This window comes from Maniola jurtina, chromosome 23 (genome assembly GCF_905333055.1).
Source record: "Maniola jurtina chromosome 23, ilManJurt1.1, whole genome shotgun sequence".
NCBI lineage: Eukaryota > Metazoa > Arthropoda > Insecta > Lepidoptera > Nymphalidae > Maniola > Maniola jurtina.
Genome location: NC_060051.1, coordinates 6,174,709 through 6,195,384, shown reverse-complemented (window position 1 = coordinate 6,195,384; position 20,676 = coordinate 6,174,709). Strand labels below are relative to the sequence as shown.

Below are 20,676 nucleotides of genomic sequence, written 5' to 3'. Positions count from 1 at the left end.
GCATCATATTATTGTTAATGTTGATTTGTTAGTCTTTATTTTAAGCTCATGATACATAAGAAAAGTTTTCTTACGTTTATCATGTGCTTTCGTTATTAATAGTAAGACCCGTATAATATGATTGACCTACAAATAATTGTAACCGTTATTTTGTGCATACGTGCGTAACAAGCTGTGCAGTTTATTTGTGTGCTGTGTCACAAAAGTGTGCAATAGCTTGGTGCTCTGTACGAGAAAATGTCTTGGAGACAACAGCTGGATAATCACATACTTTAAATTTGTACCGGTGAACCTTTGGCTTTATGCCAAACTTATCAATCCAAAAAACGTTTCTAGATTTATGTGATTATCCAGATAACTTCCCGTAGATGTAGTGCCTCAAAAAGCACCAGATACAAATGCATTAACATAATTCCCTTGAGAGAAGTACAGTTAAACTTTTGCCACGGCAATATTATAACGGATAGCATTCAACGTTATTCGTAGCATTATTGCTATTACCTTCTTCTCTTCGATCACCTCACCGGGTCTTAGTTTTCTTTTTTCCTGTGGATTATGTGTTTTACCGTCTTAATATCTGGTTTGATCACTAACTATATTCGTGTTTGTGGTAAAACCTACAGTGTGTATGCTAAGTTCTAAAAGCCAGGAGTACGGGATTCTAAGCTTTATGTTATCTAATTAGGTCAACAAACCTTCATCATTATTGAAGCTAGGTTCACTAAGGCATCACGATTGTGATGATTGTATAAGCGTATTCCAAAGGGTGTTACGTAATAATATAAAGGTACTAAGGGTGTTTCATTGTTACGGGTTCGGCTTGACAGAATAGGGGCTACAGGTCTCAAAATTCCAGTTAGAATCACGCATCTATTGTAAGCCCGTCGAAAGTATTTCAAAGCCTGTTTTCATCATTTAACTTTCAAGACTAAATAGTTGCATGATTCTAATTTAATAAGTACTTAATTACTACTTAAATAAAATCTACGTAAATACTAGGACTAGACATCACAATAGTTAACTAGATAATAATCATGACTTATCATACCTTCAGAGATGTAGATATCATAAAAATTGAATTGAATATACGTAGTTTCAAACTATTTCATCAATTAAATATCTATTTTCATGACTAATAAATAAACATACCTCGTCACTTATTATGAGTGATGGTCGTCTACCCATTTCCTCTGGAGGTGGAATGAGAGAGCCTCTCCTGCCAGGAGGTGCTGGTGATAGAGATGGTTTTCTTGGTCCTTCCGGTTTCGGAGATTTGTCTCGTATAACCTCAATTTTTGGTTTAGGTGTTTCTTCTTCTGGTGCCTTGATTTCTGGCACCTTTGGTTTTTCAACCGGCTAAAAATAAAATACATTCACATTTTACAGTAATACTGTTTGTTTCTTCGTTTAGTAAAATGTTGAGTTTACATTTTAGATCAACACTTGTTACGACTCGTCGTCTTTTTCTGATTTTAATTACCTTGTCTTTTTCTGGTTTGTCCCTAGTACTAGGCGTGGGTGAAATTTTTTCATATTGTTCGAGATCAGGTCTGTCGTAGTCAGGAATCTCGGGTAAATCTTCGGCTTTCTTTATCTTAGGAATTGTAACCTTAGCCTTTTTTTCTTCTACTTCTACCTTTTTCTCTTCTACTTGTACTTTCTGTAAATTGAAAAACAACTGAAGCAACAGAGTTTAAACTTAAATTTTTTGATATTATTGTTTCCTTTTGTTCCACTCAGGTACACATTTATCTTCAATTTTCTTTGGACAGTATTCACTATTCGGTTGAATAATCATAATAATAAAAAATATAAGAAAATATATCTAAAATAAAGTATATAATTATATTATACAGTATACTTACTTAAACTTACCGTATTTAGCTAGAAAATACATAAAAATGTGATATATACGACACATAATTTATATTTATTAAGAAGCAGAAGCAGAAGCAGGGAAAATAAGTCTACATAAAAAAGTAAAGAAGAAACTATTACATAGTATATAGTTTACGGTAACAATGCAGTTTGACCACAGAACTAACATAGTAAAATTTACTTATGTACAATTTTGAATTTTAAATGCATAACTAGAGAAAAGCATGCAAACTATATTATGCAAACTATATGATGATTGATGAAAATTATACAACTAAATGATTATGTACAAAATAACTATAAAATATTAAACTTTTAAAGTGAAATGGATACTTACCAACTATAATATTATTTTAAATCAATCAAACGCAATCTGTGGTTGACCGTGATATTACAAAATTATATAACATCACGATAGTTACGACTAATTTAGACAAAAAGTAAAATTGATTAATTATGAGAATAGAAACAACAAATAAGATTCAGAATATGCTTAACTACTAGGTGCTTGTGCATTGTGCAGGTGTTGAATTAAAAATATGTGTGAAATATTTGTGCAATGTGCCAAATTTTAGCGTCGTTATTGATGTATTGCCAATTCTATACCTCGTTGGTTTGAGGGCTGCTTAAAGTGGGTTGTGGGATTCCTAAAGAAGCTGGGGTTTTCTCGTCTTTGTCCTCAGTGCCAGCCTATAGAGTAAATTTCATTATTGGCGACCTTCCGAAATTGTAGTGTAGTGTGTGCAAACAAAACCATATTGCATTATGAGAATTGTGATTTTGAATACTTGCCAATAGTTACTTAGACATTTAAGAGGGGTCTCTCAGTCAATCGCTCCATACAAACGTAGCTCCAATTTCATTTGAATATTAAGCAACCAAAGTCCATGAAATTTTGCAGACATATTCTAGAAACTAATATCTATGCCTGTGGTTTTCTAGATTTCTGTTAAAATATTCGGTTTCCAAGTTATGCGGTTTTAAAAATTCACATACAAACTTTTGAGCCCCTGTAATTTGAAAACTACGTATTTTTAGAAAAATCTAAAACACCACAGGCACAGATATTAGTTTCTAGAATATATCTGCAAAATTTGATGGACTTCGGTTGCTTAATATTCAAATGAAATTGGAACTACGATTATATGGAGTAAGTGACGGAGAGAGCTCTGTTAAAGATAACATTATTGGTGAGGGGTAAACTTTTCTTTATGATAGGAAATGCAATATAGTTAAGAATTTTTATATGGTGCAGGTGCGTATTATGGTTTGTTGTGCAAAGAAGTTGTGTTTCATGAGTTTGTGTGGGTAAATGTTAAGATGTGCAACTAGTGTGTATAAATGGAATTGTGCTGTATAATTTTCTGTCCTGTACCTGTGGAGATCTAGACCTTCTCCAAGGCACAGTTGTGTCTTGTGTTTCGCGTAACGTAGGATTATAACTATCCTCTAACTCTGGTGTCTGTTCAGCCTGATCAAAAACATCTTATGGTTAACGATTGTTCGAATTTCATTGATTACTTTATAAAAATTGACAGATGTTGATATACCTGTGGTATTTCTGGAATAACTTTCCAAGAGAAAGGTACTTCTTTCTCTTTAGTATCTGGCTCTGGTGTAAGGAGTAGAGGTACCTGACAAATTCGCATTTTGGTTATAAAATGTGTATTAGAAATAGAAAGTGATTTGTGTTAGAATTTAGATTTACCTCCTTTTGTTTTCTCCACGGATAAATTGTCTCTTGTTTAGTGTTATCTGTTGTATCTTTTTGTGTTATGTCATCTGATGCCCTTTGCTCTTTTGGTTTACTCAATTTATCTTTGGGTTCCTCAACATCCTACGAGATAATTAATATTAAAACGACTCCATCATGGCGAGTACAGAACAAAACATTTAATTTCATTTTTTTAGTCCTAATTACTATTGTAGATAATTATTTAATAATAATTTTACTCTAGATTGCTCATTATCTTGCGAGATATGTAATAGTAAAACGAATTATTTAATGTTAAGTACAAAATTGTTGGCAAAGGTTAAACTTTTAGTTTATACTCTAGTTATAAATACTGAACTACCTCTTTAGCTTTAGTTTGACGACGCCAAGGATATTTATCTTCTGGAGTTTGTTCTTCGGATGGCTTCTGAATTTCATCAATTTTATCTGGTTTATCGTTCTCATTCGTGTCAACTTTTACAGGCTGAATCAAAATAACATATTATTTTATTAGACTTAAAAAAAATATTTTTTGTGTGTGTAACAATTTTATTATCTAGCAAGTTGAATTGTAACATTTTCAATTTTAAAAAAAAACATTGAAAAAATATAACTTCAAATATTAAGTTTATTGTCCAAGAATATTGTTGTATACTTTGTTAAATTCAATGATTTCAAGTCTCAATTTTAACTTATTACTCCGTTTAAAAAATAGTGGTTTTATTTCAGTTTTTAACATTGTGAATAAATGAACCTATCGATCTTTATTTTTACCTTGGCTGGGATTTTATTTGTCGGTTCCGATTTTGGGTCAGTTTCTGTTTTTTCACTAGGCAAAGAAGTGTCTTTGTTAGGCTTAGATACTGATTTGTCTTTTGTTTTTTTGTCTACTTTAGGCTTGATGTTATCAGAAACACCAGAAGTTTCTTCGTTATTATAAGGTTCAACGTTATCCACTTCCATATTTTCAACATTTTCATTTTCCTAATTGAAAAATGTTCTAATTAAATTACACAACACTTATAATTAGTAGCTATTCTTTCAGTATTATAATATGAATTTTTCCTCATAGAAATCATATCATATCATATCATCATAAATCATAAATGAAGTTTACCTCATCTGCTTGACTTGGCCTTCGCCAAGGATAAGTAGGCTCTGTAGGACGATCGATTGAAACCTTTCTCTTAAGTTGCGTTTTCTCTATTATTCGTGTATTTGGTTGATCCTTATCCTAACATAAAAAAGTGTTTAATTAATATTACTTGTATTTGGTTACTACTGTATTTATTTTCTGTTCTGTCTATTAATATTTTTTTTCTTTTCTGTACTTGAACAATGTTCAGACAATTTAGTGAACTCCACAATTTATCAAGATCAAATATCAGAATCGTAGAATTATAATATAAATAATAATTTATTTGATTCTCTACGATGCACTGGACGAATACTATCAAGAAACCAATTAATAAATAATTGTTCCTTTTTTATGACTAGATCCCAATTCTTTCAGTTACGTATTCAAAAAGATGTTTACTGCTGTCCATAATTTATAACTATTCATAAAACAATGCTATGCAAATTATATTAAATATAGTTGACTAACTTTTTCTACTTCCTCAGTTTTACTAGGTCGTTTCCGAGGTTCCGTAGGGCGGTCGACTGAATCTTTTCGCTTTACTTTAGTTTTTTCCTTAATTTCTGTATCGGAATCTTCCGTGTCCTAAATCCAATAGATTACTAAATTAATATCGCCAGCATTAGACAAAAATAAAATATTTTATCTTAAAAATGTTGCGAATACCTCGTTTATACTATGTCGACGTCTAGGCTTTACTTCTTTTGATTTTGGCTGGTCTACGCTAAGACTACGTTGCGTCTTTTCAGGAGCATCCTGATTTGTGTAAAATTTTTGTATGTATATTGTATATATCATGAAATGTACATGTATAAATATGAATGTAAATGTTTATGTGAAATGTGTATACCTGTGTGTGTGTTTTCGTAGGTCGCCACGGGTGTGTATTTTCCTTATTTGTGTCATCATATTCTGAGCTTATGTGATCTTCTTCGTCTTTATCGTCATCCTATTTACAAAATTAAAGTTTATCCTGGATATATTTTCAGTTTTACTAATTGAAATTTTGGTTTGTTTTCTATATTACAATATTTACACAGTACGACACAATGTGAAACAATTATGTATAACGAGACACATAACGGGCATATTTACAAAAACATAATTTAGGAAACATCAATGGTTTCCTACATATGTTTTCTATTAACGAAATATTTGTGAGCATGCATGATGGCGAAAAAGCAGACTCACCTTCAGTCTAGTTTTTATTGCTGCTAACTCATTGACTTCTTGTTCTGGGACCAATACCCTGGTCTAAAATCAATTTATTTATCGGTAAGCAAAAGGGGTTCTACTCAAAATAGACAAGCTGTGTAGAATATTAGGATAATGTATTCACTTAGAAAAGGACTGTTTTGTATTACCGTTAGTGTTTATTAAGTAATGAAACATCAATTATTAAATTTCTAAATACATCATCATATTCTTAACAGTCAAGTCCATAACAAGCATGGGAATTCGCTTAAAGCTTTCGTATGTATTAGTCAAAATTTGCTAAAGCATAATTCCGGTGTCCCATAGAATGGTTTGTAAGCAGCAAATCTACTACTCAATGACAAAACCACACAATATAACTCTACCAAAAAAACAGGATTTGCATTTAGGGATTGCGTTTTGCATTATCACTGATAGCCAAAAGTTCATAAACAATTAAATTTTGGAATAAGTTATCTAGACTAAAATATACCTAATCATGAAGATCGGTAATCGGTATTTGAATTTAGTACATAATGCTTACCTTGAGCCCAGTCTTTTTAAATCCAACCTTTTCTTCACCAATTGACGCCACCGAAGACTTTCTACTCTCCGAAGTCTCTGTTGTTAATGTTGCTGTCTGTTAAAGTTAATACTGTGTTAAAAATAAACCTAAGTATAAACTTAACTTAACTTTAACATTATTTTTTTCCTCTAGATGATGATGATGATTTACAATATTTACTTTTTGCAGTAATGCAGCAGTTTATCTTCCAAGTAAGTCAATCCCAACGTTATTTTTTTATATAACTACTATGATATTAAAGATAAATACAGCACTACTATATACATATAAGCAGTAGTTTAATGTTATGGATTTATGCCCAAAATACGAGCCAGCTCTTATAGTGTATTTTTGTTTTCAACAATCAGATTGATAAACTGAATTTGGATACGTGCCTAACTAAAAAGATCTCAAATAAGTACTTTCTGTTATGTTGGCCCAATTATCGCTTGGTATTGTTTTAAGAAAACTATATTAAAGTTATTCTTATTAATATTTTGAACAAACAATCGTATTGTATTTGGAGTTGATTGATTAGACGTACTGTATCGTGAAGGTGTTAATGTATTAATAAAATACCAAGAGTACAACTTATAAGGCATCAGATATAAGTCTCAAGACATTTGATGCAAAACCAGAAAGTGCGAATAAGTTGGCAATCTATTCAGTTTCTATCGGGCTTCTTCCATGGAAGCACGCGGGTCGTGTTATCAATAAAAAAATTGAAACAGAAAATCTAGAATTTTCTATACTGACGTTGGACATCGGAAGCATAGAAGGTAAACTTTCATCATTTACATAGCATGCATTTAATTTAACATAGAATTTTAGACCAAAAATGATAACAAAAGTGAAATAAATTACCTTAAGACCTTTGCTTTCAATTATAGAGCTTCTTCGGCTCTCTGTCTTTGTTTCTGAGACCTAAAATGAGTAATAGAATAGAAGAATAAAAGTCTTAATTGATACTTAATTAATGATAAATCTCACGAAACACTGCAAAATGCTATTGAAAGTCGACTCAACTCATGTTAAATTCAAATTTCGGTTTTTTAGAACTTTTAAAACAACAAGGTGTAGGATTCAACGAGCCAAGTGACTTATCATACAGAAGCTTTTATTTAACACGATAAATGACAGCATTGAATAAGAATAGAAAAGAAGAATCAGACAAAATCATTGAAATTTTCAATTAAGTAAAATAAAAATATATTATACCAAATCATTTAGAATAAATAGAATGATAAATATAGGGACAAATTGCTCATAGAATCTTTAGTTAAAATAAAGTTACGTAGCAGTTTTCCGTAAGAAATTATAATATCTAATGTGAAGCATGTGAAGTTTGATCACTAAAACACTTTTTTTACTGTGTAGTGTGTAGTCATGCAAATGCGGATAGCACTATTCACTTCGTACCACTAACGTCACTACACTAAGCACTTTAAGGAACCAAAAGTTACATTTGCTATAATCCGCTTAACCAAACAAACCACTCGAAGTACGTTTCGCTCCGACACCGGAGCATCCTCAGGGATGTAGACCTTACAATGCCTAATTGCAAAGTCAAGTTTGTCCGGTTTAGTGGATTATAGCAAATTAAGCTTTTGGTTCCATATCATGGATTTCCGCAAAATAACGCCTGTTTCTATACAACACTAAGCACTAACCAAACTTTCGACGTATAAACTTTCACGGCGCTCACTACGCTCAGTTCGTTCACTCCTAATCCGAAGGGATGACATTGTTCGTGTTTAGACTCTGCGACGGACAATCGCAAAGTGACACGACTGCCAATTATGCCTCCTTTTATAGATGAGATTATCTCCCACTCTAATGCTTCACTTCACTTCTTAACTTAACTAACTTCGTTTGAACTGAACATTCTTCCTCTTTCAAATCTCAAAATCATCGTTTCAAAAAAAGTATTGATTTCAAAAATTTCGTTCTCTTCAGCACCATTGTCAATAACTAATCTAGCTTCAACATAAATTGTTAGTTATAAAATATTGGCACTAAGTACGTTCAGAGTTTAGAAAACTATTTTCATTTAAAAAAATTAAAAAGAAAACAACTACGGCTCGAAGTTTTTCACAAACATTCAACACGTCAACACTGCCACAAAGTTCGCTTTGATTGCTGTTACCCCGAGAAAAACTGGCAACAAACTAAAGTGGTCAGTCTTTTAAAATAGACTGAGACAATGTAATTAGCATTCTGTTACGTTAATTTACCTTGAAGATATTATGCAAAATTTAATCTCATAAATACATCACTCTCTATCCTCGTAATCTCGTTCTACATCTAGAAGTTCAAATGTTTCATTTGTTTTCATTTAAAATAACTTGGGAAGCTAAGGCATCTAACGCTAACTTATTAATGTAATCAGTAAGTTTTTGAAATCCGCTCTTAAACTATATTTTATATTTATTATGAAAAACTAATTATTATTAATGCAATGCTTACTTTGAACTACGTATTCATTTTTCCCATCATAATAGCCAAGCATTCAAAATTCAAAATATTTTTATTCAATTAGACTTTTACAAGATTTTTGAATCGTCAAAAGCATCTACCACTGGTTCGGAATGCCTTGCCTACCGAGAAGAACCATTGCACAGAATATGTTACGTTGTAAAATGTAACGGAAAGTTTGAATATGTACATAAATTCCAAACTTTAAATCATGTTCAATCTTGCTTGATTGAACCTTAAAATGCGTCGGCAGTCTATAAAGACGACGGTAAAATTGTTGTTAAAAATAAAGCAAACAGAAATCGATTGCCAAAAAAATAAATAAGGTATTCCGCGTGAGTTTAATTATTTTAACCAAAGATTTTTGAAGTGTTTCGTGAGACACGTAAAGAATTATTTATAAAAATTTAAAATAAATTATTACTATAACTTACATCACTTTGAATAGACTCCCGTCTGCTTTCAGTCTAGAAGGGAAAAGAAAATGGCTATAAATAAATTCAAATCGCTACCAAAAGTTAATAATTCTTCAGACATAGGTAATATTATAATACAAGTCAATTTAAAACGAGCAAAAACCAAGAATAATTTCGATATTATAGAAAATATGGTAAGTAAATAAAATAAAAAGAATTGTGCCAAGGTTCCCGTCGTAAAGGGAAATCAATAACATAAAATGACTCATTCGTACTTAATGAAATGAGTATAAAAATATTATATAGTACAAGTGCAAAATGTATGTGAAGAATATCATTCTGTTGATAGTTTTAATAAAGATACATGACTTTTGGTTGATATATTATGTAAAAATATTGCTATATCTAAGGTACACACTAATCAAATATCCACAACTTTAAAATTTAAAAACAAATGTTTTATTTACAAAATAGATAACTACTAGATTGACATTGAATACAAGATTGACAGTGGAATATAATAATAATGGGTCACGCCAGGGGATATTTTGTACCTTAACCGCGAGAAACTGTTGCTGTTGTGCGACCATTTGCATCTGTTTTATTACAAAATAGATGTTCATTTAAGTCTTTAATTATTGAGGATTTTGATCTCACTCTAGTTTATTGGGGAATTTAATATAATAGCTCTTAAATTTTCCAAAAATGCTTCAATAAAATAAAAATCTCTTTAAAAATTTATGTAAATGAATTATCAAAAAATCTTATTTTTCCAAGTTTTCCTCCTTTGCATTTCTCTACTTAAGAATTGATATAAGCACAATATAGTAAGAAAATTGAAAGTATGTACTTATTGTAGAAATGAATCATAAGAAAGTTGTTAGAAAAGAAGTAAGCATTGTATTTCATAGACAACGAACTCACCTCCGCAGTTTGAACGGACGTTCTTCTGCTATCGACCTAAACATAAAAGAAATGTAAGCCACAAAATGAAAACTCAATTTTCCGTGAAATAAAAAGAATACTATTTTGAGATAAGTATGTCTATTTTTTTTAAGTTAGAGATCTGTGTATAACTTGTGTACACTCTTATAATTATTCCAAGTACATGAAAATACTATGAAATGTTGCTTCAAAATGTTATGAAAATTATTAATTCTTACCATGGCAACCTCTTTTTCTTTTTTGTCTCTAACAATTGGGGTAGGCGATATTTTTTCATATTTTTCTAGAACTGGTCTCTCATAATCGTCAACGAAGTCCAATTCGTACTGTAAACATTATTCAAATTTTATAGACTCAAAGTTTCAGAAACAAAATGCACATTTTTTAAATTTTGTGATGATAAATGTTAATTATAGATTTTTTTAATTGATCTTTATACTTACTGAACCTGAAATGAATAACATAGAACATATAACGTAAACAAGCATGCGATCATAAATAACCCAAATCAAGGACACCACAACGAAGATCCAGCTAAGCTTTAACCAAATTCTTACGCCAATATATTTTAATTAATTTTGTGTTTGCGGTGTTTTTACATGTTGCAGAGTTTATTAGAATACACGGTGTATGTATGTATATGTGCGTAGCGTTACGTGTGCAAAAAATAAACATAGTTTGTGTCAAGAGTGTACGAGTATAAAAATATGAAAAAAGAAATAGAAAATTCAACGAAGAGACAGTTAAGCCATGACCACAGACCAAATTCTCACGCTATTTTTTTGTATTTGGAATAGATTTTGTGCTGGCAGTGTTTTTATGTGAAGCAGAGTGTATAGACATAATATGTAGTGTTTCGGAGTGTAAAGATACAAAAATAAAGAAAAGGAGAAATAAGAGAATTCAACGATCACAAAAAGATATAGGAGACGTCACGCTAACATTTTCCAGTACGTTCAAAATGTTTACCCCTCGAACATTTTCTTTGTAATCATCGAGATCATCATATTCATGAGTTGCGGTTGCCTTTTTGGGTTTTTCCGGTGTCTTCTTTACCGTTTTCTTTAGCTGAGGCAATTCGAATTTACCTCCCTTGACTGTCAAAGGGTCCTAGAGAGGTAATAATAGTTAGGCTAGTTGGATTGTCTACATTATCAAAGCGTTTTGTCTAGTGCGGGGTGAATTCAAAATGTTAGTGTGAACTGTGCATTACGTCAATTCGTTTCTATAAAACTGTGAGATTAATAAAAGTAATTCTAGTGTTAAATTGTTAGATTATTTTCTAATTATCTCAGTACAGGTATTATAGAATTGTAATAATGTATAGTCCTTCTACCTCAAGTTTAGGTCCTTTCTTGACCACAGCTGGTTTTTTGACCTTAAGTTCTGCGGCTTCTGTACCCTCCTATGAAAGTTTTACGTATTATAAATTTAGTATTCAGTAACAATATCAAATTATCAATAGTTTTTTGAGATATTACTTATAAAATAGTGTAAGTGTTTGCTGAGGCCTGAGATAATTATAAAATGTAAAACGTGATGTACCGTTTTTTTTTTCTGAGCAGGTTTCTTTTGTGTGAGAGAAGCCTCTTCAGGGGCGGTTGTCTTAGTTTTCGGCTTGGCGAGGCTTATAGATTCTTCAGTATCCTCATCCTAAGCCATAAATAATAAAAGTAGATGTTAAAAGCGATATAAAAAAGTGAAGATTCAAAAACTTCTAATACACTTCTAAGTGCTGGTATTAATAATAATATGTATATTAAAAAGGAGAGAGAAAATAAGGAAGTTTATTTAAGACATTTTCATGATATTGTCATTATGATAGAAACTATCTACTATGTGTTCACTATGGTGTAGTTATAGATCACTGTTTTTATTTCATCTAAATCAATCAACAACAGAAAATATTGTGTTTTTTTCTACAAAATGTGCTCTACCATTGCAAAACCTTTTTAATTGTTACCTTTACAAGAACTAATACTCTCTCTAAAATTTTTGGTATCGACAGAGTTATTTCTACCTGTGAAAACATGTATCTTATAATAAATATTTCAAATTCCTTTTAAATACACTACAATTTAGTATTATTCGTACCTTGTCACCCTTGTCTTTTCCTGAAGGTAACTTAACAGTTTTACTGTCAACTATTTCAGGTTTTTTAACCTTCAGTTTCGCTTCTGCTTCGCCCTCCTAAGTAAGATACGATTTTTAGTAATCTGATTAATTTGAATTATACAAGTGATATATTTTGTGTTAAATCTGAATGTATGAATACGAACCGTAGGCTTTATTTCAGCCGGCGTTTTGTGTGTGAGTGAAACGTCTTCAGGCTCTTGTCCTGGCTTTGATGGAGTTTTTGGCTTTGTGAGACTGACACTTTCATCAACATCCATTGGCTATTAAATAAAAATATTATTTTAAATCGCATCTTTTGTAATAAAACTAAAAAGCCTTGACAAAAAATAATAATTTATATACCTCAGCTTTTTGCCCTGGTTTAGCCGGTGCTTTTGGCCTGGTAACACTGACATTTTCGTCAATATCCATAGTCTATCAAAGAAATATTTTATTTTAATATTTGAAATCCTATAAGATATAAAGTAATATTTGTCCAAAACTAAATTATTTATACCTCAGGTTTATCTTTTTCCTTAAGAGATCGTCTTCTTTCAACTGTTTCAGACGAAGGTGCTTCTTCTTCTGGCTGTTTATCCTCCTAATTAACATTTTCATTTTAAAAGAATAATTCAAATATACAAAAAATATCTTTTATCAACTTTATTTATTTGGAGAATAAGAATTAGGGTTGAAAGTTTAAGCAAATAATGAAAAGCAAGGCAATTACTTTACCTTTTTCTTTTTCTCAATGGGTGTTGGTGTAAACTTTTCGTACTTTTCAAGAACAGGCCTTTCGTAATCGTCGATAAATTCTGCCTCTTCCACCTTCAAAACCACATAACTAATAAATATAAGTATGAATAACAAATTGTGCAAAAGTTAATAAGCAAAAAAATACTCAACATGTTAACGCTGCAATCAACCTGAAAAGCTGGAAATTTCCTAAAGCAATACAAAGCAAAGCTCTTCTACAAAAGCATATTGTTATTAATTGCTTCACCTCGTTTTTTATATAATTAATTGCAATAAAAGTAAAAATTAGTAAATTCCTAAAAATTAAGTGTGATCAATCACTATAATTTTGTAGTTTATGTGCTTTATAAAAGCAGATAGAAAAATAATTTGCTTAGTGCGGTTTAATTGGCCGTTATCGTTGTGTCCCAAACTGTGTGTTAAAGTGTTATTGTAATTATTTAGTAGTATAGTAAGTAATCGTTATGTTGTTTGATTTGTATTTGTACCTCTTTCTTTTTAAGAGAAGTTCGTTTTTTAGCTTTCGGTTCATCTTTTTTAACAGCCTTTGCCTTTGGTTTCTCTTCGGGTTTTTGCTCCTCTTCCTAAATAAAACGATATATTTCTTAGTTTTATTTGAAATTCTTTAAAATTTCACGCATTTAGTTTGTGTTGTTAAAATTGTACCTTGTCCTTTGCTACTGATCGTTTCCGTAGCGTTGGCAATTCGGGTTCATCTTCCTGTCCTTTAGGTTTAATTTTACCTTTCATCACATCACTCTCATCCTTTAAAATTAAATATTGTTTAGTTTTACTTAACATTTTCTATATTGTGACATTATAAAGTTATTAAATGAAGAATATACCTGTGTATCACTAGGTCTACGTTTCGTTTTAGGAGTAGGAGTATATTTTTCAAATTTCTCAAGTTCCGGACGTTCGTAATCATCTACGAATTCAGGAGACTCCTAGAAAACAGAATGGATTTGATGTTTAAGATATTTAAATTCAGATAATAATAATTATTTTTATGTAATTTCAGTACTATTTATATAATACCTCTTTGACTCCATTCTGTTTCTTTGTTTTTTCTAACGCTGTTGGAGATATCTTATCGTATATCTCCAGATCCGGTCTTTCATAATCATCTACAAACTCTTTTTGTTCATCGGGCTAAAGTAAAAAGTTTGTTTTAATAAATAAGTAGCATAGTTTATTATTTATGTTTTATATTATTAATGAAAATCGCGTGTATACCTTTCTGATAGGCTTTTTGCTTTGCGCAACTTGTGGTTCTTCAGTCGGTTCTTCAACTGGCTTGATTGGTACTTTGCCTAATTTGACTTGTGACAATTCATCTACAGGTTCTTCTGGTTTGGGAATGCCCTTTTTGATGCTTGAACGCTTTGGAGCTTCATTGACCTAATTATTTTTTTATTTGAAAAATAGTGCCTGTTAGATTTTATAGGTAGGTATTTTGGTTTTCATCTTAAGTTTTAAACAATGTATGATATTTTATTTAATTATTATAAATATTGAAGTTAATTTATGTAAAAAAAAATTGGTATAAATTAGTTTGTTTTAGAAGATATACCTGTTCTTTTGGCTCAACTTTTGGTTTTTTCTCTGGTGCTGGAGTAGCTACGGAAGGCTCCTCCTCATCACTTTCCTCTGGTTGACTTTTAATACTCTCCGTTAGAGAGGCACGTTTAGTCTAAATAAATTTATTGTTAAGTGAGTTCAACTATTCGATGATTAGGCAAAGTAATAATCAAAATGTTATTCTGTGAAGTAAGTGTTGTTTTGAGATTACCTGAGGCATGTCACTAAATTTTGATCTTTTTTCAAGTGGTGTTGGTGTAATTTTTTCATATTTCTCCAATACTGGACGCTCGTAATCGTCAACAAAGTCGAATTCATCCTAAATTAAAACAAGGTTTAGCACATCTAAATGTTATCACAACACAAAACACACAACTGTTTAATCGTATTTTATATTGACAGTACAACATAATGAGGAAGTGAAACATTGAATTATTTTCACTTTTACTTAAGATATTGAGGGTACCTAAGTTTTGATATGAAATCAATAAGTACCAACGTAAACTTATACTTACGTCTTTTACTTCTTTCTTTTTGGTAGCAACCTTCTTTTTGACACTTTTCTTCTTTTCCTCAGTCTTTTTAGTTTCTTTTTTATCTTCTTCAGGTTTGGGTTCCTCTTTGGGTTTAACGGGTTTTAGTTTTGGAATGCCTTCGATTTTCTTCTCAGGTTCAGGTTCTTTTTCAGTTTTCTTTTTCTCAATTTTCTCTAAAAGAGCCCTCTTTTCTTCCTCTGTTTTCGCAGCCTTCTTTTCAAGAATCTTTTTAGCTTCTTCTACTTCAATTTCGGCTTTCTTTTGTTCCTCTTTTGTTTGTAATTTGGTTTCAACTTTCTTTTGTTCAAATTTAGCTTCTGTTTTCTTTGCTTCTACCTGAGCTTCTGTCTTATTTTCTTCGATTTGGACCTCTTCTTGTTGAGCTTCTACTTTAAACTCCTCTTTTTTTGAAACTTTCTTAGAGGCCATTTTTTTCTTTTTAATAATAGTTTTTTCATCTTCTTCCTCCTCCTCTTCTTCCTCTTTACGTTTTAGTTCCTGTTTTTCCTGTTTCATATAAATATAAAAATGTTATTTTTTAATCATTATTAATTGACAATACTAAGTGGCTAATTTAAATATCAATCTGGCTTAAACAAAAGAAGCTACAATAAAATAAAGAGCCTAGACCATGCGAGCTCCCTTAAGCTGCATGTTATTCACTATTAAACATGATACTTGAATAAATCTAATTTTAACCTTTCTCTCCTCAATATGATTTTCTTCGATGACTGATTTTTCTTCAACAATTGACATTTCCTCTTCAGATTCTTCCATTACAGTTTCTTCCTCCTCTTCCTCTTTTTTCTTTTTCTATAAACATAAAATATTGATACTTATAATAATAGAAATACATATGTCACTATTATGGAATTATATAGTTTAAATGCATATTATGCAGATTTAATGCAAATAAATAAACCAAATACCTTTTCTTCAATTATGGTCAAGTCAGCGCTAGATTCATCCTCGCCATATTCATTTTTGATTACGACCCTATAGTTAGCTACGTATTTTGATGTGACTTTTCTTATGATCAGTCGCGCATTTGTACCGTCAAATGACGTGTTAATTTCCGAAGAATCTCTAATCACAGTCGAGTTTTTGTACCAGGTACATCTGCATGATTGATCTGAAGTCTTTAGTACTGCTATGAATTCAGCCTCTTCGTTTTCTTTTCTGGCCTAAAATAAATAAATATAGTAATAGTTAAAGTACTTTCTATCCGTAAATAAACTTACAATAATTTGCATTTAGTTCAGTAACTAATCTAATCCACGTTATTTGGTATCATTCTAATATAACTTACCTATATAATATAGGTTAGTATTGTCATTACTTACCAAACTTCTAAGGTGTTTTATAATTTGTGGCTTCTCTCCCTTTTCTTCAGGAATATCAGTAATTTCAACTTGTTGCGAAGTTGCTTCACCTTTCTCGTTCTTCGCAACAAGTTTATATGAGCCTCGATCTTGTTGTGATATATTTGAGATCTCTAATTTCACTGCAAATTCACCCTGTAGATCACAAAGATTTTCATATGAGTAATTAATATGGGAGAGAGAATATTATTATCAAAGATAATTATCATTATTTTTGTACTTAAAATAATAATATTTGCGCATTTATTGAACTTTTTGATGAGTCAAATAACAAGATCTTATCTTGACAAGATTAAAACAATATATTTTTATATTTTATATTTTGAAAAATAATATATTGTGTGCATTTTGATAACTTACTTCTCTAATAGGTTCTATTAGAACAGTGTGCCTAGAATCTTCCCTAACAGCACTTGCTTCTTTGTACCATGTGCAAGAAGGTGCAAATTTACTTAATACTTTACATTCAACAATGACTGTTTTCTTTTTTATTATTTTAATGATCCTCGGCTTCTCTTTAATAACTGGAATGACTGTAAAAAAAATTAACATATTAACAACAGGTATCATTCAGTGGTTATTTAATTAAATATGATTAATTAAAGCAAAAAAACTTACTTTCAATATTGAGCGTTAGATTTGCATTGAGCTCTCCAAGTTCATTCTTGATGTTGCATTTATACAATCCGGAGTCTTCCATACCAGGATCGATTAATTCCAAAATGATAGTGTAAATGTCTTCTTTTACTTCGACCCGGGTCTTTATTTTTGACGATTCCCTAACTTCTTTGCCTTCGTGGTACCACACAATCGTTGGTCTTGGACTAGCTTTTACTTTGCAACCCATTATTACGAGTTTACCGTTCTCTTTTGACTGAATGGTAGGTTTTTCAACAAATGTTGGCCCCTCTCCTTCAGGTTCTGGTTCAGCCTCAATGTTTAAGTTTAGATTAGCATTGCTCTCTCCGAATTCGTTCCGAACATAACAGCGGTAAGCGCCACCATCCGCTGCCGTCGGATTAGATAAGAGCAATATTAATTCATAAACATCTTCTTTTATAACAGATGATTTGATTTCTATTTTACTGCTAGCCTTAATTACGTTTGTGCCTCGGTACCAAATGACTTCTGCCGCCGGCTTTGCTTTGCAGACACAACGCATTGTAATGAGTGTGCCATCTTCATTCGGAATTATTCGAGGTTTTTCAATAAACGATGGTGCGAAACCATTTTCGTCATCTCCCCCTAAGGAAAAATTTGATATGGGTTATTTGAATTCTTAATTTTTTTATAATGAATAACATGCCGCATCATAAGCTAAGCTCACATGCATTGCTACTGTATGCGTACTTTAAGTATACTATTAAATACAATTTTATGATATCCTCTTATTACCTTGGAAGTTAAGAGCAATATTGGCATTGCTTTCACCAAATAAATTGAAAGCATTACACCTATAATTTCCCCCATCTTCCTTAGTGGGACCCAAAATTTCTAGGGTGAGATTGAAAGTGTCCTTTCCAGTAGCTTTTCTGGACATCTTCATTTTATTACCATCCCTAATTTCTTTATCCCCGTGGAACCACGTAATATCTGGCACGGGATGTGCTTCAAGTATGCATTCCATAATTAAGACATCCCCTTCTTGTCGTATTGTAGGTTTTTTCGGAAATCTAGGTGCTTTCCCATCGGGGATTCTGTTTCAATAAGATAAATAATTTGAAAATAAGTCCTTATATTTACCTAACCTTAAAGATATTACTATAGTTTGAAAAATTCTTACTTTGGTTTATCCCCACCCTGGAAATTTAAATTTATTTTAGCTACGCCTTCGCCGTGTTTGTTTTTCGCTACAGCCCTGTATTCTCCCTTATCCGAATTTTCTACGCCTATAATTTCTAATCGTGCCATATGATATAATGTTTGGTCCTCTTCTAATGAAATTTTGTATCGACTACTTTCTTTTACTAACTTCTTTCCATGGTACCTGTGTGCATGTGTCAATATTAGTATACCAGGATCTCTTTTAAGGACAGGAATAATTCTATAAAACTCATCATGTCCTTACCATGTAACGGTTGGTTTCGGTTTGCCAACACATCGACATTCGAATGTGATTTTAGTACCATCCTCCGATTGCCTGATGACTGGTCTCTCCGTAAACGTAGGTTTGATAAAGTCTTCAGGCGCGGGGGCATCATCGCCTACATTAATTTTTACATTAGTATGTACTGATTTTTGTTCATAATCATAATCATAATAAATTTCACGAGGATTTGCAGCTTTCTCACTGTCACGGATTTGTGTAGATATTTTAAGATGTTTTCTTATGATTCGTGTACGTATTAATTACAACGCAGCCAGGTTGGTATATAAGAGTTAATCGTGGGATAGAAAAGTTAAAATATCGGACAGATACATAAATAATATTATGTCGATTTGTATTACATGTTGACTATCTTTTATCTAAGTAAATCTTTGAGAACTATCAGTACGCATTACAGTTGCTAAAGTTATCAATATTTTTATTAACAGTGCATTTGCAAAAGCCAATAACTAGAAACTTTTACACGTTTCACACAACGTAAAATGCTGGGATGTGTTAAGTTAGTAAAGCATTGTAACAAGTGAATGAAGAGATGATAACTAAAAATATTAATTAAACATAATAAATATTAGTCAATGTATAATATAGTTTTGTAAAAAATGTTTTAAGTGTTTAAAATGTTGTACGATTGTGTGATATTGTGTTTTTCACTAATTTGATCTTATAGTAATTTAAGAGAGATTTTTGTGTAACAGGCCCAGTACAACGGACCTTTATAGAAAACATCTTAAAAATGTGAGAAACATATATAATACAACAACTTTAAAATCTACCATTGTGTATTTGCTGTGTAACTATTTATAATTTTATAAAAATTAGTTGATGAATACAATAAGCTATGCTGCAAATTCTACGTTTACATAATGGAGTCTATCACGTTTACTGGATTAGGAACACACAAATACAAGCAACACTTTAAAGCAATATTTTTAAACAATTGAGTTTTTATTAAATAGGGCTGATAATTTCTGAAATGAAATATTTTTATCAAACGTGTTTGGTCAAGTATTTTTAAATGAACGGTCGTGGACTTCAATATTAATGTTTTAGCATTCGAGGTTCAATTTCAATAACACGCTCCTTTTTGCTAAAAATGATTTCATTTCAGAAAATGTGTCAGTGTTTAATTTCACGTAAGTATTTAAATCAGGAAATCATTAATAATTAAAATTAAATGTTGTAACCATTGTAATTTTAAATTTGTTTTTAGGTTTGCTGTAAGTACCTACCTACTATACAATGCATTGCAAGGCATTATAAGGCAAGATATTTTATTTAAATGTCTACTTTATACAAAGAAATTCGTTCTTTCTGTTCATAAATTGTTACTTAGTTATATTTCATCAAAATCTTTATTATCAATTTCTATTTTATGTTTAACATAATTTATTTTATTTTATTTTTTATTATTTTCATAAGCTAATGCATTAACATAGAACTTACTATCAAAGTTCAAGCTGATCGTGGCGTTACTTTCGCCAAGTTCGTTCTTAGCCGTCACTCGGTATTTGCCAGCGTCTTCCACAGTCACGTTGTTTATTTCTAAAGAGGCGTAGTATGATTTACCGTCCTTGCTCACTGATAACTGTAGAAAAAGAAAAAAAAAAAATTAAAACGTTTAATACGTTGCTCTTTTTATTTAAATCCATACTAATATATATATATATTTTTTTTTAAAGAATATTAGCCATGTTAAATGACTAATATTCCCCTTTCCTCTCCAACTAAGCGTCAGGCTTGTGCTAGGAGTAGGTACGACAATAGTGCAACGGGCGGGGTTTGAACCGTCGACCTTTCGGTTTTCAGTCCACTCCTTTACCAGTTGAGCTATTGAGGCTCTTATTATAAATGCGAACGTGTGTCTATCCGTTTGT

The 20,676-nt window shown here is 31.3% G+C and overlaps 2 protein-coding genes across 41 annotated transcripts in view; one reads left to right on the top strand and one right to left on the bottom strand.

The window, feature by feature from the left end:
• LOC123877270 (dual specificity protein phosphatase 22-like) overlaps positions 1–20,676 on the top strand; it is a 76,029-nt gene that overhangs the window by 3,490 nt on the left and 51,863 nt on the right. The window contains exon 1 of one of the 2 annotated variants that reach the window (XR_006798546.1): positions 7,061–7,268. The exons of the other annotated variant lie outside the window; for it this stretch is intronic. The gene's annotated coding sequence lies outside the window, so the exon portion shown is untranslated. Of the gene's footprint in view, positions 1–7,060; positions 7,269–20,676 lie in introns of those variants that run through there. 2 annotated transcript variants of the gene reach the window in all.
• LOC123877268 (twitchin) overlaps positions 1–20,676 on the bottom strand; it is a 166,470-nt gene that overhangs the window by 99,976 nt on the left and 45,818 nt on the right. For 13 of the 39 annotated variants that reach the window (XM_045923837.1, XM_045923836.1, XM_045923840.1 and 10 more), the window contains exons 6-50: positions 20,246–20,387; positions 18,764–18,899; positions 18,479–18,682; positions 18,091–18,392; positions 17,314–17,940; positions 17,056–17,228; positions 16,657–16,830; positions 16,243–16,497; positions 16,013–16,126; positions 15,293–15,820; positions 14,989–15,096; positions 14,770–14,889; positions 14,433–14,597; positions 14,235–14,348; positions 14,042–14,143; positions 13,863–13,961; positions 13,685–13,780; positions 13,176–13,268; positions 12,958–13,041; positions 12,804–12,875; positions 12,605–12,721; positions 12,420–12,515; positions 11,871–11,978; positions 11,662–11,730; positions 11,295–11,435; positions 10,544–10,651; positions 10,305–10,340; positions 9,935–9,976; positions 9,399–9,431; positions 7,354–7,413; positions 6,469–6,564; positions 5,922–5,984; positions 5,581–5,679; positions 5,397–5,486; positions 5,199–5,315; positions 4,710–4,826; positions 4,367–4,576; positions 3,954–4,076; positions 3,587–3,715; positions 3,429–3,512; positions 3,254–3,349; positions 2,485–2,568; positions 1,481–1,660; positions 1,150–1,356; positions 502–546 (exon numbers count right to left, since the gene is read on the bottom strand). In XM_045923837.1, the coding sequence (XP_045779793.1) occupies positions 502–546; positions 1,150–1,356; positions 1,481–1,660; positions 2,485–2,568; positions 3,254–3,349; positions 3,429–3,512; positions 3,587–3,715; positions 3,954–4,076; positions 4,367–4,576; positions 4,710–4,826; positions 5,199–5,315; positions 5,397–5,486; positions 5,581–5,679; positions 5,922–5,984; positions 6,469–6,564; positions 7,354–7,413; positions 9,399–9,431; positions 9,935–9,976; positions 10,305–10,340; positions 10,544–10,651; positions 11,295–11,435; positions 11,662–11,730; positions 11,871–11,978; positions 12,420–12,515; positions 12,605–12,721; positions 12,804–12,875; positions 12,958–13,041; positions 13,176–13,268; positions 13,685–13,780; positions 13,863–13,961; positions 14,042–14,143; positions 14,235–14,348; positions 14,433–14,597; positions 14,770–14,889; positions 14,989–15,096; positions 15,293–15,820; positions 16,013–16,126; positions 16,243–16,497; positions 16,657–16,830; positions 17,056–17,228; positions 17,314–17,940; positions 18,091–18,392; positions 18,479–18,682; positions 18,764–18,899; positions 20,246–20,387 (6,258 nt within the window). Of the gene's footprint in view, positions 1–501; positions 547–1,149; positions 1,357–1,480; positions 1,661–2,484; positions 2,569–3,253; positions 3,350–3,428; positions 3,513–3,586; positions 3,716–3,953; positions 4,077–4,366; positions 4,577–4,709; positions 4,827–5,198; positions 5,316–5,396; positions 5,487–5,580; positions 5,680–5,921; positions 5,985–6,468; positions 6,565–7,353; positions 7,414–8,159; positions 8,629–9,398; positions 9,432–9,934; positions 9,977–10,304; positions 10,341–10,543; positions 10,652–11,294; positions 11,436–11,661; positions 11,731–11,870; positions 11,979–12,419; positions 12,516–12,604; positions 12,722–12,803; positions 12,876–12,957; positions 13,042–13,175; positions 13,269–13,684; positions 13,781–13,862; positions 13,962–14,041; positions 14,144–14,234; positions 14,349–14,432; positions 14,598–14,769; positions 14,890–14,988; positions 15,097–15,292; positions 15,821–16,012; positions 16,127–16,242; positions 16,498–16,656; positions 16,831–17,055; positions 17,229–17,313; positions 17,941–18,090; positions 18,393–18,478; positions 18,683–18,763; positions 18,900–20,245; positions 20,388–20,676 lie in introns of those variants that run through there. The other 26 variants (XM_045923843.1, XM_045923848.1, XM_045923856.1 and 23 more) reach the window with 18 other exon arrangements.